The sequence below is a fragment of the Protopterus annectens genome, chromosome 1.part0 (assembly GCF_019279795.1).
Source record: "Protopterus annectens isolate FY-2018-M chromosome 1.part0, PAN1.0, whole genome shotgun sequence".
Taxonomy (NCBI): domain Eukaryota; kingdom Metazoa; phylum Chordata; order Ceratodontiformes; family Protopteridae; genus Protopterus; species Protopterus annectens.
In genome coordinates this window covers 1,793,956,918-1,793,971,135 of record NC_056725.1, presented here as the reverse complement: position 1 = coordinate 1,793,971,135, position 14,218 = coordinate 1,793,956,918, and the positions used below count along the sequence as shown (strand labels likewise).

General features: G+C 40.1%; 1 protein-coding gene across 2 annotated transcripts in view; it reads left to right on the top strand.

Moving 5' to 3' along the window:
* PDE10A (phosphodiesterase 10A) overlaps positions 1–14,218 on the top strand; it is a 4,065,478-nt gene that overhangs the window by 3,754,617 nt on the left and 296,643 nt on the right. For both annotated transcript variants that reach the window (XM_044069581.1, XM_044069571.1), the window contains exon 18: positions 4,797–4,969. In XM_044069581.1, coding sequence (XP_043925516.1) covers positions 4,797–4,969 — 173 coding nt within the window. The remainder of the gene's footprint in view (positions 1–4,796; positions 4,970–14,218) is intronic.

Sequence of the window (14,218 nt, the reverse complement as noted above, 5' to 3'; positions counted from 1 at the left end):
TTCTGGGTGGTAATGCTAAATTTACCCACGGTTGGCTTTGTTTGGTCCCTCGGGCTTCGCCCTCGGGACCAAACCACGCCAACCGTGGGTAAATTTAGCATTACCCACACCCAGGCGTGGGTTATTGCTATAATAGATACTTTATATGCAATTTTTGTGATATTTTATTCTTTAGATAGTATCAGCAATTAATATGAATCTAGTAAGCCTTCATCGGATTCATGTAATCTCTTTTAACTTTTTTTGTACCTTGTTTTTCTCTATGAAGCACAAGAGAATCTTAAGCATTTCATAAATAATATCTGAACAGTTCTTAGTATATTAAACATATCAGTGTTGCTGTATGTCTTGTTTAACAATTAAACTTAACCTATTCATCTTCGTAGTTAGTGACTAACTGTGGACTGACATCAGACTTGTTCATGTTTATCACATGAGTGTCATTTCTTATTTACCAGTCTTGTTAAGTATGCTGATTCTAATAATGCTTTCATGACATTTATATCCTACCATACTAGTTCTTTATTACATCTGGTTCAGCTTCTTACTGAATATATTTGTGTAGATATTTATTTATTTATTTATTGGTTTCTTAGCTGTTAAATTATTACTTTTGTTGTTATAAGTAAGTTGTCATACCTTCTAGTATGCATACATATGAGTTTGCATTAACTGTTTACATCAGTTGCTTCTTTCTTGTTCATGATGTCATTTTCTTTGCATATATTGTAGTACATTTGTGGTAATTTCTCTTATTTCCTTTTAGAATTATTAAATATATGCTATGTATATGTACATACTCAATAATGCTTTGAAGTACTTATATTTTGGTGAAAATATATACTTATCACTTGAACGGCCTTTTGGTTTAAGTTAAGCCCCATACTGCTTTGCTTCAAGTACTAGTCACTCTCTGTAATCAAGTACTTTCGGTTTTGTCTGTTTATGAATATGCAAACGACTCTAATGGACTCTAACAGCTTTTTTTTTTATTGTAATACCTCGAGATGGATTAAAAACATATTTTACCAGCTCCTAGTTTTGGCGGGAAAGCAGAGAATTTTAAGTGAAGCTTTTCGAGTTCTAGAATAGGCCATGAGCTGAGAGAGCAGTTTTTTTTTTACTTTGTTTCTTCTAATGCATTTCAAATGACTACCAGCACCCACTGTGCCACAGGAAAGTGCCCCAAACAACATTTTTAATATTAATAGTACTCTTTTAACTGTTATTAGCACATTGTTTACAAGAAACAAGTGATAAACATTTGGGTTTTTAGTTATATCATTTTATATTTCCTAGACCATTCACACTAGAGTCAAAAGCAGTATAGCATTGTGTTATCAAACTATTAAAGCCTGGAAGCATGTATGGTAATTTCATGTTTCATATGTTAAGACATGGCAAGTCAGTACTACTTGTTCTAGATATTAAAGCAGTTCTTTGATATTCATCTTATTTTATGTGTTTAATATTGCATCAATATAAATAATAAAAGGCATTTACCTTGTCATTCATACCAGAGTCAAAAGCAGTATAGCATTATGTTATTAAACTGTTAAAGCCTGAAAACATGTATGGTAATTTCACGTTTCATATGTTAAGACATAGCAAGTTAGTAATACTAGATATTAAACAGTTCTTTGATATTTGTCTTATTTTAAATGTTTAATACTCCATTAGTATAAATAAAAAAGGCATTTACATTGTAAATGAGAGTGTTTCCAAACAGTATATGTCACCCAGTTCATTTTTATATTCCATGGTGGTTTTGTTGTAAAATCTGAATCTATCTAAGTAGTTAAACATTTGAATGAGTACTTCTACTCTAATATTTGTTTAAACATCTTTAGATTTTCATCTTTATTTTTATCTCCGGTTCTTCTTCTTCTTGTCATGTGTTTTCCATTAATTTTTCTCAGCATGGAGTTTCAAACCAAAAGAACTCCGATCCATTTCTTCTATCCTGTTTAAGACTTTATTAGTTGATAGATGATTCACTGCTGTTTTTATTGAGTCAACTATTTTTGGATCATCACTGAAGAAGATTTTAATTCTGGCTGGAAAAAGATGTACTTTGAGTTGCCCTTTTACATTATTTTATTACTGGTAAACACTCTCTTCTTTTGGCCATCACTCCAGATGAATAATTATTATCAAACTGGATTATGTGCTCCCCAGATTTGATCGGGGAATTAGACCAGGCAGTTTTTAATATAAGTTCTTTATCTTGAGATGAAAAGAGTATGACTATGACTGACCTGGGACTGCTTGCTCTTTTGTTTGATACTGAGACTGGCTTTAAGGATTGTGAGCTCTCTCAGTCCCATAGGAGAGAGCTTCTGGAACTCATGTATTAAGAAAGTTCACCGTATTACTACCCTCAGTTCTTTCTGGTATTCCATAAATTTGGAGATTGTTGCGTCTGGATCTATTTTCTAGATCTTCAGTTTTGTCCATTAGTGAAATATTTTGTCTATTTAGTTTGTCAATATGTTTTTCATAGTCAAAAATTCTGTTTTCTATATCAGTTAATGTTTCTTCCATATTTTCTATCTTCAAGTTATTTTGCTTTGTCAGTTCCTGTAGTTGTTGGATTTGCTTTTTACTAGTAATGTCTTTCGTTTTTTCTGGGTAAGGGGTCGCCACAGCGGAACTCCAGTCTGCTCATGATTGACAGTGGATTTTTACGGTGCCGAGTTGCCAGCCCAACCTTCAAGGAAGGCACACCCATTCACACACGCACCTACCTGCATGTCTTTAAACTTCACTCGACCATGGGGAGGACATGCAGACTCCACACAGAAGGAGCTCCGGCCGAGAATTGAACGGGAGAACCTCTTGCTGTGTGGCAACAACTCTAACCGCTGCACCACCACGGCTCACCATTGGGTTTGCTTTTTACTGTTGTCTTCAAAAGTGTCCAGTTTCTTGTTCATTTTATCAAATTTCATTGACAAGTCCTGCATTGTTGTCAATAATTATTGTAAATCCTTCTTCATTCTTTGGTCAGACATAGTATTTTCTGTGAAGCTCATCTTTTCTCTGGTCCTGATGCTTTCTCTTCAGGTTTTTGACAAGAATATTTGTAGAAAATTCCAACATTTTTTTATACCATTAGTTGTGATATTCCAGCAAAGTTGAACTATCCACAATCAATATTATTTTATTTTTTCCTGTCAGAAGTAGATTTTAAGGACAGTGCTGAAGAAAGATGCTGCCACTCAGCTCACATGCTGGCCACCCCCCAGATTATGGGCTTCTTGAGAGATGATCATTTGTCATTGATAAGGAAGCCTGGCACTTCATGGTAACAAAATCATGACTTGCCGACATCCTTCAAAGACTGCCATGCTTTTCAGGCTTCACAATACTGGTGAGCTTGTGAAATATTCACCAGTTAGTGTGGGTTTATCCCTCAGGCCTTATGCTGGCAATTTTAGTGTGTTTGTACAGTATTGCTGGCCACATGTCATGATATGCAGTGGTCTTATGTAAACTGCTGATCTTGTAACTTGTATGGAATATATAGGTATGCAGCCACTTTATGGGACTAAGACGAAGTGGGAAGGCAAGCAAAGCTTATATGCATTTTGCAGTGATTCATGTGTTCACTTCTCAGTGAGTAGTAGTTGTAGTGACTGTGATGAGCTCCTCTGCAGTACTGCTAGCCTTCAGTGCTATTTTCTGCACTTCCACAAGGTTTACATTAGAAAAACTTAGAGGCTGATATGTTGTTGTTGTGTCTTTCGGCTTTTCCCGGTTAGGGGTCGCCACAGCGGAACTCCGGTCCGCTAATGATTGACAGTAGATTTTTATGTGCCGAGTTGCCAGCCCTGACGCACAACCTTCAATGAAGGTACGCCCATTCACGCATGTCTCCACACAGAAGACGCTCTAGCTGAGAATCGAACGGGACGTTTTATTGTGAGGTGACAATGCTACTGCAGCACCACCACCGCAGTACTTAGAGGCTGATATGTAACCTTTAGAGGCTGATATGTAATGGTTGCTAAATAAAAAGTGGATTAAGTTTTACCCCTTCAAGGGTATAGAATGTGATCACCAATCAAACATTTTTTTATGAAATAACAGACTATTAACTCATGCTGTGTAATCTAGTTGACCAGATTAAAATATCAGAAAGCTTATGCTAAGGTATACTTTTTAGTTGCTCTTGGTGGGTAAGGGGAAACATGATGAGTTTCTTGCAGAACTTGCCTCTACATTCTTGGAGGGAGATATTGTGTATTGTATTGATACTGTATAGCCTAATGAAAGCACTGAAATAATGCAACATGGAAAACGTATTACACACTAATAAACCCTCCAGTTCACTGGCATATGCACACTTGCTTATCCTCCCCTCAAAATAAAAAAAGGAAAAAAAAATGGATTTTTATCTTGTCTGATTTGGTGTCCTTAATGTGCAAAAGCATGTAAGGTTATTTAATGAGGTCAGAAGCCAACATTTAATGAAAGCATTTAGCAGGGCTTGAAATGTCAAATGAAGAAGCTGAGCAGAAAATAAAAAAACAGGAGAAAGTATTAATAAATGTCAGAACCTGTTTAATATAGTCTGTCAGGTTACAGCTCTATACGAGACACTTTTTTCGGCATTTTCTTTTGGGAAGTTAAAAATGTCTCTCAAACTTTCTTTTAAACATGGCATTGATATTGTTTTAATCCATTTCCAGTTGTCTGACCAATGGTGGTAAAGTAACATTGTATGAGATATAGCTGAAATGTCAGAGAGTGAGAGAGCTTGTGCTTTTTATTTATGTTCTCTTTTTTCATAGCTGGAAGGGCACAATATTTTCTGCAACTTAAGCTCAGATGAGTATGAGCAGGTGCTGGAGATCATTCGTAAAGCCATCATTGCTACAGACCTCGCACTCTACTTTGGAAACAGGAAGCAGTTACAGGAGCTGCTGCTTTCTGGAAGTCTGGACTTCAACAACCAGGCACACAGGTAGAGGAGTTTCTCATCATGTTTATACTCATGGGTAATGAAAATTGTCAGGCAGAAGGCAGGTTTTCTAATGCATATTGTGGCAAAAGTTAGACCATATGTAACTGCCTTGCTTATTTTAACAACATATAATATCTTCATTAATAAAAAAGGTATATATACGTGTGTGTGTGTGTGTGTGTGTGTGTGTGTGTGTGTGTGTGTGAGAGAGACTGAGTGTGAGGGACAAAAGCATAAGAAAACTGAAGCAAGATGATTAATAATGTCATTTTAAAAGAAGTATGTAAGAATAACTGCTTTCCACTTGGGCAGGTTAAATCAGCAACAGATTCCTGCTAAGCCTGGTCTTTCCAATCTCATAGAAATCAGTTTACAAGATTATGCAGCTTGACTACACAGAGGTGAGGGGGTTACATTATAGGTAATTTTTGCAGAGACTTCATCCTCTTAGTGATGATGGTTTTCTTAGGAGGAGATAGTGTACTACTGCAGACTTGTATTAGTTACCTATTTATTTATTTTCTTATTTGACTTAATTCTTTCTGCTCATTTTTACTTTGAATTTCACCAATATTCTGGAGTTCAGGTTAAGAGCCTGGTGAGAGAATTGAAGAAATTTGGTATTGATCTTGTCTGATTATTAAGGACAAATATATGTTGTCATCTTTCAAGCCTCTTAAGCAGCAGAAGGCCCAGAGAAGAATGGTCAGAGTTGCTGTATCCTATACAGGTTAGGTAGCTGTAAGATATTTTTCTCTAAAATTGCTGATGGTTAAATTTAGTGTCTTGATGTTTATTCCCCAGAAACATTTTTAAATCATAGCACATTAATGTAGCTTATAAGGAAAGCAGACAGAAAAATTAACATTTATGCTTATGTTGTATCAGCATTTTATTTGAGCAGTTGCAGTCTGTTAGATCATCTAATATCATGTCTTTAAATATATTTTTCTATGATACAACTTTAATGCATAAACACATTTTTGTTTGATGCTTTAACCTATAAAAATGTAATATAGTTGAAATTCAGCTATCAGGTTGCAATTAAAACAGATAAAGCTATTATAGGCAGGTATTAATAATTTGTTTTTTAAAAACATGAAAAATACAAGTTCTAGGAAGCTTCATATCCACAACAATAATATTAAATAAATTGGCCAGTTCAAAAACCACAACACTGACACAAATTTGCATGACCAAAATAAATGTTACATATGAATTATCCACTTGTAAAGTATCACACGCTAAACATTTACTATTATGATTATTGACATAGGTAGCCAGTTTAGAAAGAGTAATGTATGCAGTGCAGTATATCATAAAATGCATGTATAGTAACTTCCCAAAAGGAGTTGATTGATAAGAAGATAAGATAAGATAGGAGGTATAACCACTGTGTTTTATAATTTTGAGAAATTTGATTTGTTTAACCAGTAAGCTCAATATCTTGGAAACATTTTTATGACATGGCCTCATAGAAACAGTATGTGGTGTAAAGGAATGACTTTCTGGTGCCTGGATAAGTATTTAGTAGTAACCCACAACTGGAGGTGGGTATCACAGGATTAAACCATGGTTGATGTGGTTTGATCATGAGGGCAAAGCCCAAGTGATTAAACAAAGCCAACCATGGGTTAATCCTGTGATACCCACACCCAGTCTTGAGTTATTGTTATTATACAGTGACATTATTTAAGAAAGAAATTGCCCACCTTTGTTAAATAATGCCTTTATTTAATTGCAGTTTAGTGTTCTTCACTTTTTTTCTGATGTGCTGCACTCCATATAATGCTTACATCCGCACACTCGCACAGAACATCAGGGCAGTGCTAGAGGTTGTCAGTGGAAGAGCACTCCAGTAGCAGTTTACTTCTCTTTCTTTGTTTTGCTTTTTTTTTTCCAAAAGCTTCAGCAAAGATTAAACATTTGGAAAGGCAGAGAAAAGTATGAGGAAAATAAGGGTCAGTCTTCTACATTATGGACGGTTTATCAGTAAGAACATTACAATGAATTATACTAACAGTAAATGTACCTTTTAACTGTCCAGACTTTTGCAGTGTGTCCTGATTTTTTTTTGACCTTTTGCTTTATCCATTGTGAAATATTGCTTTTTTTGTAAGCATCACCTATTAAGAAAATCTGGATGCTCAATAATTGTTTAGCAGCCAGACTTTCTTCTATTGGTATGTGATCGATTTACAACAGGCACACTGGTTGGGCTGTCTAATCAATGTACTTGTTTTAGAATAGTAGTGAGCTGGTATTGTATAATGTAAGATACAAGAGATGCAGTATTGCCTGTAATAACTATTAAGCTTGGAGCAGTTTATTTAAGAGCAGAAAAACATCACATATTACAATGCTTTGTATCAGCTGCCATAAACAGGGCTGTTTACTGAATCAAAATGGTACTCTTAGTCTAGAAAGGCTGTCATCTTTGGTGATGTGAAGATTTTATGTAGTCCTATCTCACCTCAATTATTACGCGTGGGTTCGGAGTTGATCTTCTGCTCTGACTCGGCCACTTAGAAAGCCTGAAAACTTCTGATTGGCTCGTGGCTAGGAGGTATCCCGTGGTGCATGAGCACATTCCACAGATCTCGTTTGTCACGTCTTCAGTCAGAAGCTTCTTTTGGTTGGCCATGGCTAAGTGATTCAGTTCATTATTATTACTGCTTATTAGGAGTTTTTTGCTTCTTGTGTAGTTTTTTCTGATTGCTGACAGTCTTATTGTGATTACCGATTTGTGTTTTGAACCGGATTTGACTTATTGCTGTTTAAAATTTTCTTGGGCCTGTTGGCCATTTGTGTGTGGTTCCCATGAGTGTGTGTGTTTTTTGACTAGACGATTTAACTTAGAGGTGCTAGTTTGTCCTTTTTTTTTTCTTTCTTGCACTAGGTTCGTTTAAGTTAGAGAACCAAGTAAAACCTTTTTATTTTTGTTGTGGGTGTTAGGGCTAGATATGCTTAAGTTAGAGGCTCTAGTTCCTCTCCTGTTGTGTGAGTGTGTTGTTTTTTTCTCTACTGCCATTATCTTCAAGGAACATAAAGAGCATAAACAGTCAGGATTTAAAAAGTGTACTAAATGTTCGCAAAAAATGTCCATCACCGATGGACATAGCATCTGTGTGTACTGCTTAGGGGCCATACATCTTCAAGAAACTTGTCTCTTTTGTCATTCTTTTAGCCTTAGAGCACTCCAGGAATGGAAGAATAAGCTGATTTTAAAAGGTATGTTAAAACCTTCCTTCGAGGAAGACCTAGCCAGTTCTTCCTCCTCTGCTAGGTCACAGTCTTCTAGAAAAGATAAGGGCAAGACCTCTAAACAGCCTTCTCCAGCCTCAACTTCTGTCTCTGAACCTCCACAGAAGTTACCAAAATTGGAGTTGGCCTCTGTCTCTTCAGCTGCACAGTCTTCGGGGCCGATTGAGATTTTGGACACGGACCCTGCAGTATCGGCACCAAGTGTTTCGGTGCCGATCACTAGCAGTCCTCTTCGGAGCCAGTCTACAGATATTCCACCGGTCTCCCCTACTCTAAAATCGCCTATATTGCAGAGAACAAGGTATCCCACACTGTCCTCCAGATCCTCCAGGAGCTTATCTGAAGAAGACATTGAGAAAGTGGTGCTCAGACTCCTGAAGTCATCGGCCTTGCCAAAATTTTTATCGGCTCTGACCCATTCAGTCTCGGAGCCGACCCCTGCTACCGATACTGCTTTCTTTCCTCCTCCAACCCAGATTGGGCCTTTGGAGCCGATATTGCCAGTACCGACTATAGTGGTGGTGTCCTTGGCTCCAGCACCCCGTGTGGTTGTCTTGAAGCCGAGTTCCGCTCCTACACGCTCGGCGCTGTCCGAAGTGTCTAGGGTCAGAAGCTCTTCGGTCGGCCCCGAGGGGGACACTTGGAACCGAATCTCTTCGGTGCCGAGTCTTCCTCTTGGTGCATCGGCCTGAGTGAGCTCAGACCCTACATCATTCTCGGAGCCGATTCTTTTGGAGCCATCAGCACCTACGCTCTCTTCGGAGCCGGGGCGTCATTCGGAGCTGGAGGAATCAGACTTCATGAGGATGAGGAGTATGTTGGATAGTTCATCCATCCCACGTAGAAGTACCGATGCTATACTCCCTCAAGTGCTGACTATAGTCTCAGCATCCTCTCTCCCCCGGGATGGCAGAGACCCACAGCCTCAGGACCCCATTTGGGTGGCCCCCAATCTTCCAAGACTTCCCCAGAGGATCCCGCTGAGGAGCCCCCTCAGAAGAGATCATGTAAGAGGAAGCATGTAGACTCCCCTGATGAGTCTGTCACATCTGACACTGACCTTGATATGTCAGAGGGGTCCCCTAAGTCATCCTCTGAAGTTGTCTCCTTTGAAGACATTTTGGAGATCCTCAGGCAGAGAGGCGGCTGGCCCACCATTACCCCGTCTGATGAGGAGTCAGTGTATCTGAAGGCTTTCGGGTCTCAACCCTCAGCTTCATGGGTATCTCCTCCATTTGATGAATTACTTGATCTTGAGAGTCAGAAAGCATGGCAGACTCCTGATGCCGTGGAACCGGTCCCCAGGAGGCCGAATAAATTTCTTTCCGCCCCTAAAGACAAAGAATTTTTATCCAAGGGCTTACCTGATGATGCCATGGTGGTGGCGGCAGCCACTAAGAAGGAGCTAGCAGAGACAACTTCTATCCATCTGCCCAATAAGGAATCCCAAATGATGGATAGGTATGGGAAGCATATCTTCTCTTCAGCTGCTTTTACACTCCAATCGCTGAACTATCTATCACATTTTATGAGACTTCAGAGAGATCTCCTAAAAGAGTTAGGATATACTCTTCGGGGTGCCTCTACTGAAGCAGTCCCAGCTACAGTGTCTACTCAGTTGGCTACTCTCACATCCATTGTTAACTCCTCCATGCTGCTGATCTCGTACGCAGTTGATGGTGCGAGTAGGGTGGCGGGTTCAGGAGTCTCCTTAAGGAGACATTCCTGGATGCATCTATGCAACTTTGCTGAGCCTTTCAAGTCTACATTCACCAATGCCCCCGTGGACAGATCCTCTCTTTTTGGACCCAAGGTGAAAGGTGTGAACAAGAAGGAAAGACTCTCTGCCGTGGGAGTCAGTTTACCGTTCCTTCTAGACCTTGCCCTAAAGGTCAGAAGAGTGGTAAAATGTGGTTCAAAAAATCACAGAGACCTTTCCAGGATACACAGGGTGTTTCCTCCTTCAGAGGCAGGGGAGGAGGAAATAATGGTAGACATCGCCCTAGAGGCAGGGGAGGCCCACAAAATCAGGGAGGTCGCGATTCCTTTCGTGACCGTTCCTATCAGCGTTCCTGATATGGAACCCGACTGTGCGTCTCTTGAGCCGGTCGTGGGTCATCTGTCCTTGTACCCAGAAGCCTGGCTAAATCTCAGTCGAGACAAGTGGGTACAAGACATTATCACCAGAGGTTACTCTATACCCTTTTCCCTTCCACCACGCCCTCCCAAAAGAATCCCAGATGTACCACCCAATCACAGGGATCAAGCGGCTATAGAGATAGAAAAGCTGCTATTAAAAAGAGTCATTCAAAAGGTCCCAGCAGACCAGACAGGATTCGGAACATACTCCAGGTTCTTTTTAGTTCCAAAGAGAACAGGAGACTGGAGACCCAACTTAGACCTCATCAGGTTAAACGAGTATGTAAAGAAGTCCAAGTTCCGAATGGTCACTCTGCAATCCATACTTCCTCTGTTAGGGAAAGACAGTTGGATATGCTCAGTAAATCTCTAGTATGTCTACTACCACATAATGATGGACAAAGCATCAAGGAGCTACCAATGCTTCCGGCAGGGAGCCAATCATTACCAATTTTGGGTGCTGCCCTTTGGTCTCACCACAGCCCCCCGGGTGTTCACCAAGTGCATGGCAGTAGTGACAGCTCATTTGAGGCGTCAAGGAATCCAAGTCTTTCCATACCTGGACAATTGGCTTTTGACCGCCACCACCAGGCATCATCTAGTTCAATCGGGAGATTCCACAATCAAGCTTTGTTCCCAGTTGGGAATCTCTATAAACTGGGAAAAATCCTCAACTTTGCCCACTCAGTCTATAACATTTATAGGAGCAAACATAGACATGGTTTCTATGACAGCCAGACTACCTACAGACAGAATACAGAATCTTGCGCAGCAAATTTACAGGATACTTCCCCTTTGAATAGTCAAAGCGAAGGTGGTGTAGCAGCTTCTTGGAACTATGGCGTCAACCATAACCTTGGTACCTTTAGCAAGACTACATATGAGGATACTCCAATGGCTACTGTCATCCCAGTGGTCCTTTCAGCAGTTGCCTCTGCATCACCAGATACTGATCACAGATTCTTGCAAAAAGGATCTATGCTGGTGGATTCAGCCAGGTCATCTTACCACAGGGACTCCCTTTGTACCGCACCAACCCATTGCCACTGTGACCAGTGCCTCCCAGATAGCGTGGAGGGGCATTATCTTGGCAGGACTGTCCAAGGCACATGGCAAGATCAGGAGGCCCATCTGCATATCAATGTCCTAGAGATGAGAGCGTTGCAAGCACTTCACGACTTTCTCCCTCTAGGGACGATAGCTATCCAGACCGACAACATGTTGGTGGTTTGGTTTCTAAACAAACAAGGGGGGACCAGATCATACCCTTTATGTCGAGAGGCCCTGCGAGTTTGGAATTGGGCGATTTCTTCCCGACGCTTTCTCATTGCAACGCACATCTCGGGGACTTCCAATGTGATAGTGGACAAGCTAAGCAGGGCAATATTGTTACCTCACAAATGGTCCTTAAACCAGAAAGTAGCCCATCTGATCTTCCACAAGTGGAGAAAACCCTGCTGCAATCTCTTTGCCAAGCCCCATCAACACCAAATGCAGCACCTTTTTCTCCCTCATCCCTCCTCTGGGAGAGTCTCCAAGGGATGCACTCATCCACGATTGGCCCTTGGGACTCCTTTATGCTTTTATTCCTTTTCCACTCATTCCCAAGGTCATACAGAAAGCAATGTTGTTGGGAAGCAAGATGATCCTCATCACTCCTTACTGGCCTTATCAGATTTGGTTTCCTTTTCTTGAGCCTCACCTGTTAGATTATCCATGGACTCTGGACCCAGTTCCAGACCTCTTGACACATGTCAGGTTCTCTTCACCCCAGTCTCCACACTCTCAAACTGTCAGCATGGCTGCTCCAGTTCTGCCACTAGTCATGCTTCATGATCTGTCTCCAGCTGTAACCAATATTATTACCTCTTCTCACAAGCCTTCAACTAGAAAATTGTATCACAGTAAATGGAAGAGATTTTCTATATGGGCACACAAAAGAGAAGTTGATCCATTTACAGCTCCCATTACTATTGTTTTAGAGTTCCTTTCAGAACTCTTTCACCAGGGTTCAGTGGCTGCTACACTCCGAGTTCAGCTAGCAGCAATATCTAATTTTCATGCATGAATTAATAATTCCATTCTTATGTCTCACAAACTGTGCAAATCTTTTCTTAGGGGTTCCAAAATGTTAAGAGCTCCTGTTCAAGACCCCATTCCTCCCTGGGATTTGAATCTAGTCCTGTCCAGACTTACTTTGCCACTCTTTGAACCAGCCCATAGTTGTCATTTGAAATTCCTGTCTTGGAAGACTCTTTTTCTGGTGGCAATAACCTCAGCCAGATGAGTTTCTGAACTACAAGCCCTATCAGTTAAACCTCCATATTTAATTTTTCACAAAGACAGGGTTTATCTCTGGACCAATCCTTCTTTTATTCCTAAAGTCTGTTCTCAATTCCACTTAAACCAAACAATTGAATTGCCAGTGTCCTTCCCTAATCACACCAATAAAGCAGAGTATACATTCCATCAATTGGATGTGCATAGGCAACTGCAATTTTATATCCACAGGACCAAAGGATTTAGAAAATCAGAACAGCTGTTCGTTTCTTTTGCTGAGGTGAGAATGGGCTTGCCAGTTTCTAAAGTCACACTATCGAACTGGATCTCTAGTTGTAGTTCCTTTATTTACACTTCTCAGGGAAATGAGTTACCCTTTAAAGTCAAAGCGCATTCTACCAGGTCCTTTTCTACTTCTGCTGCCTTCCAAGCCAGGACACCTATTGATAATATATGTGCAGCAGCAACATGGGCTTCCCCTCATACCTTCATTTCCCATTATAAATTGGATTTAACTTCCATGGTAGAGCATTGTTTGGTTCCATGGTACTCAGGAGTATTTTCCAGTGAGCCACCCATTCAAGATGCTAGGGACGCTGTCCCACATGTAATAATGGAGGCGAGATAGGACTACATAACATAAAGAAGTTATGTACTCACCATAATGTTCCATGTATGTAGTCCATCTCGCCGAACATTTTTACAAACCCACCCACCAGCCCCCTTCCTGTAGGATCTGGAAACAGTTTTTCCTTTTCTACAGTGGTTTATACCATAAAGGGCGCCTTTATTACAGTTTATTCTTCCGGACCTTTGTCCTTTGTTCTTTTCCTGTCTTATTCTGATAGACTAGTAGCAAACAAAAATCTGGAGAATGTGCTCATGCACCATGGGATACCGCCTAGTCATGAGCCAATCAGAAGTTTTCAGGCTTTCTAAGCAGCCGAGTCGGAGCCGGGGATCAGCTCTGAACCCACACGTAATAATGTTCGGCGCGATGGACTACATACATGGAACGTTATGGTGAGTACATAACTTCTTTTTTGGTACTTTGCTGAGGTTAATGTTAATCAAAATTAAGTATACATTTGAAGCTTAACTCAGAAATGTGTATAATCTAGGGTTTAATAGGGTTTAGGTATAACAGAATACCTTTTGCCAGCATTTCTGTGTGCAGTGTAATCGATTATGTCATCTGGTTTCATTTGAGCTTTTCCTTGTTTCAGAAATGTGAAAGTAGGTGTTTTTCCACTGATGGTTATGTATTTATGTATTATTTGTTTGCATTTGATGACATGGAAGTCTGACTGGGTAGAATATATTTAAGGCCGTGCAACTCTGCAGCGTCCAAAATAATAGTAAAGCATGATAGTTTAAATATTGTAAATAAATGCAACAAAATGATGGAAATCCCATAATAATCCTTTCACACAATATCAGGTAAAATATGCAGTACATTATTTGTATGACTTCAATAGTCATATAGATCTCAGTGCAGGAAAATGAGGAACAATAGTATAGCAGAAGAGAAGTTTAGAGGTGGAGATCTGTTGATGGTGGGCTTGT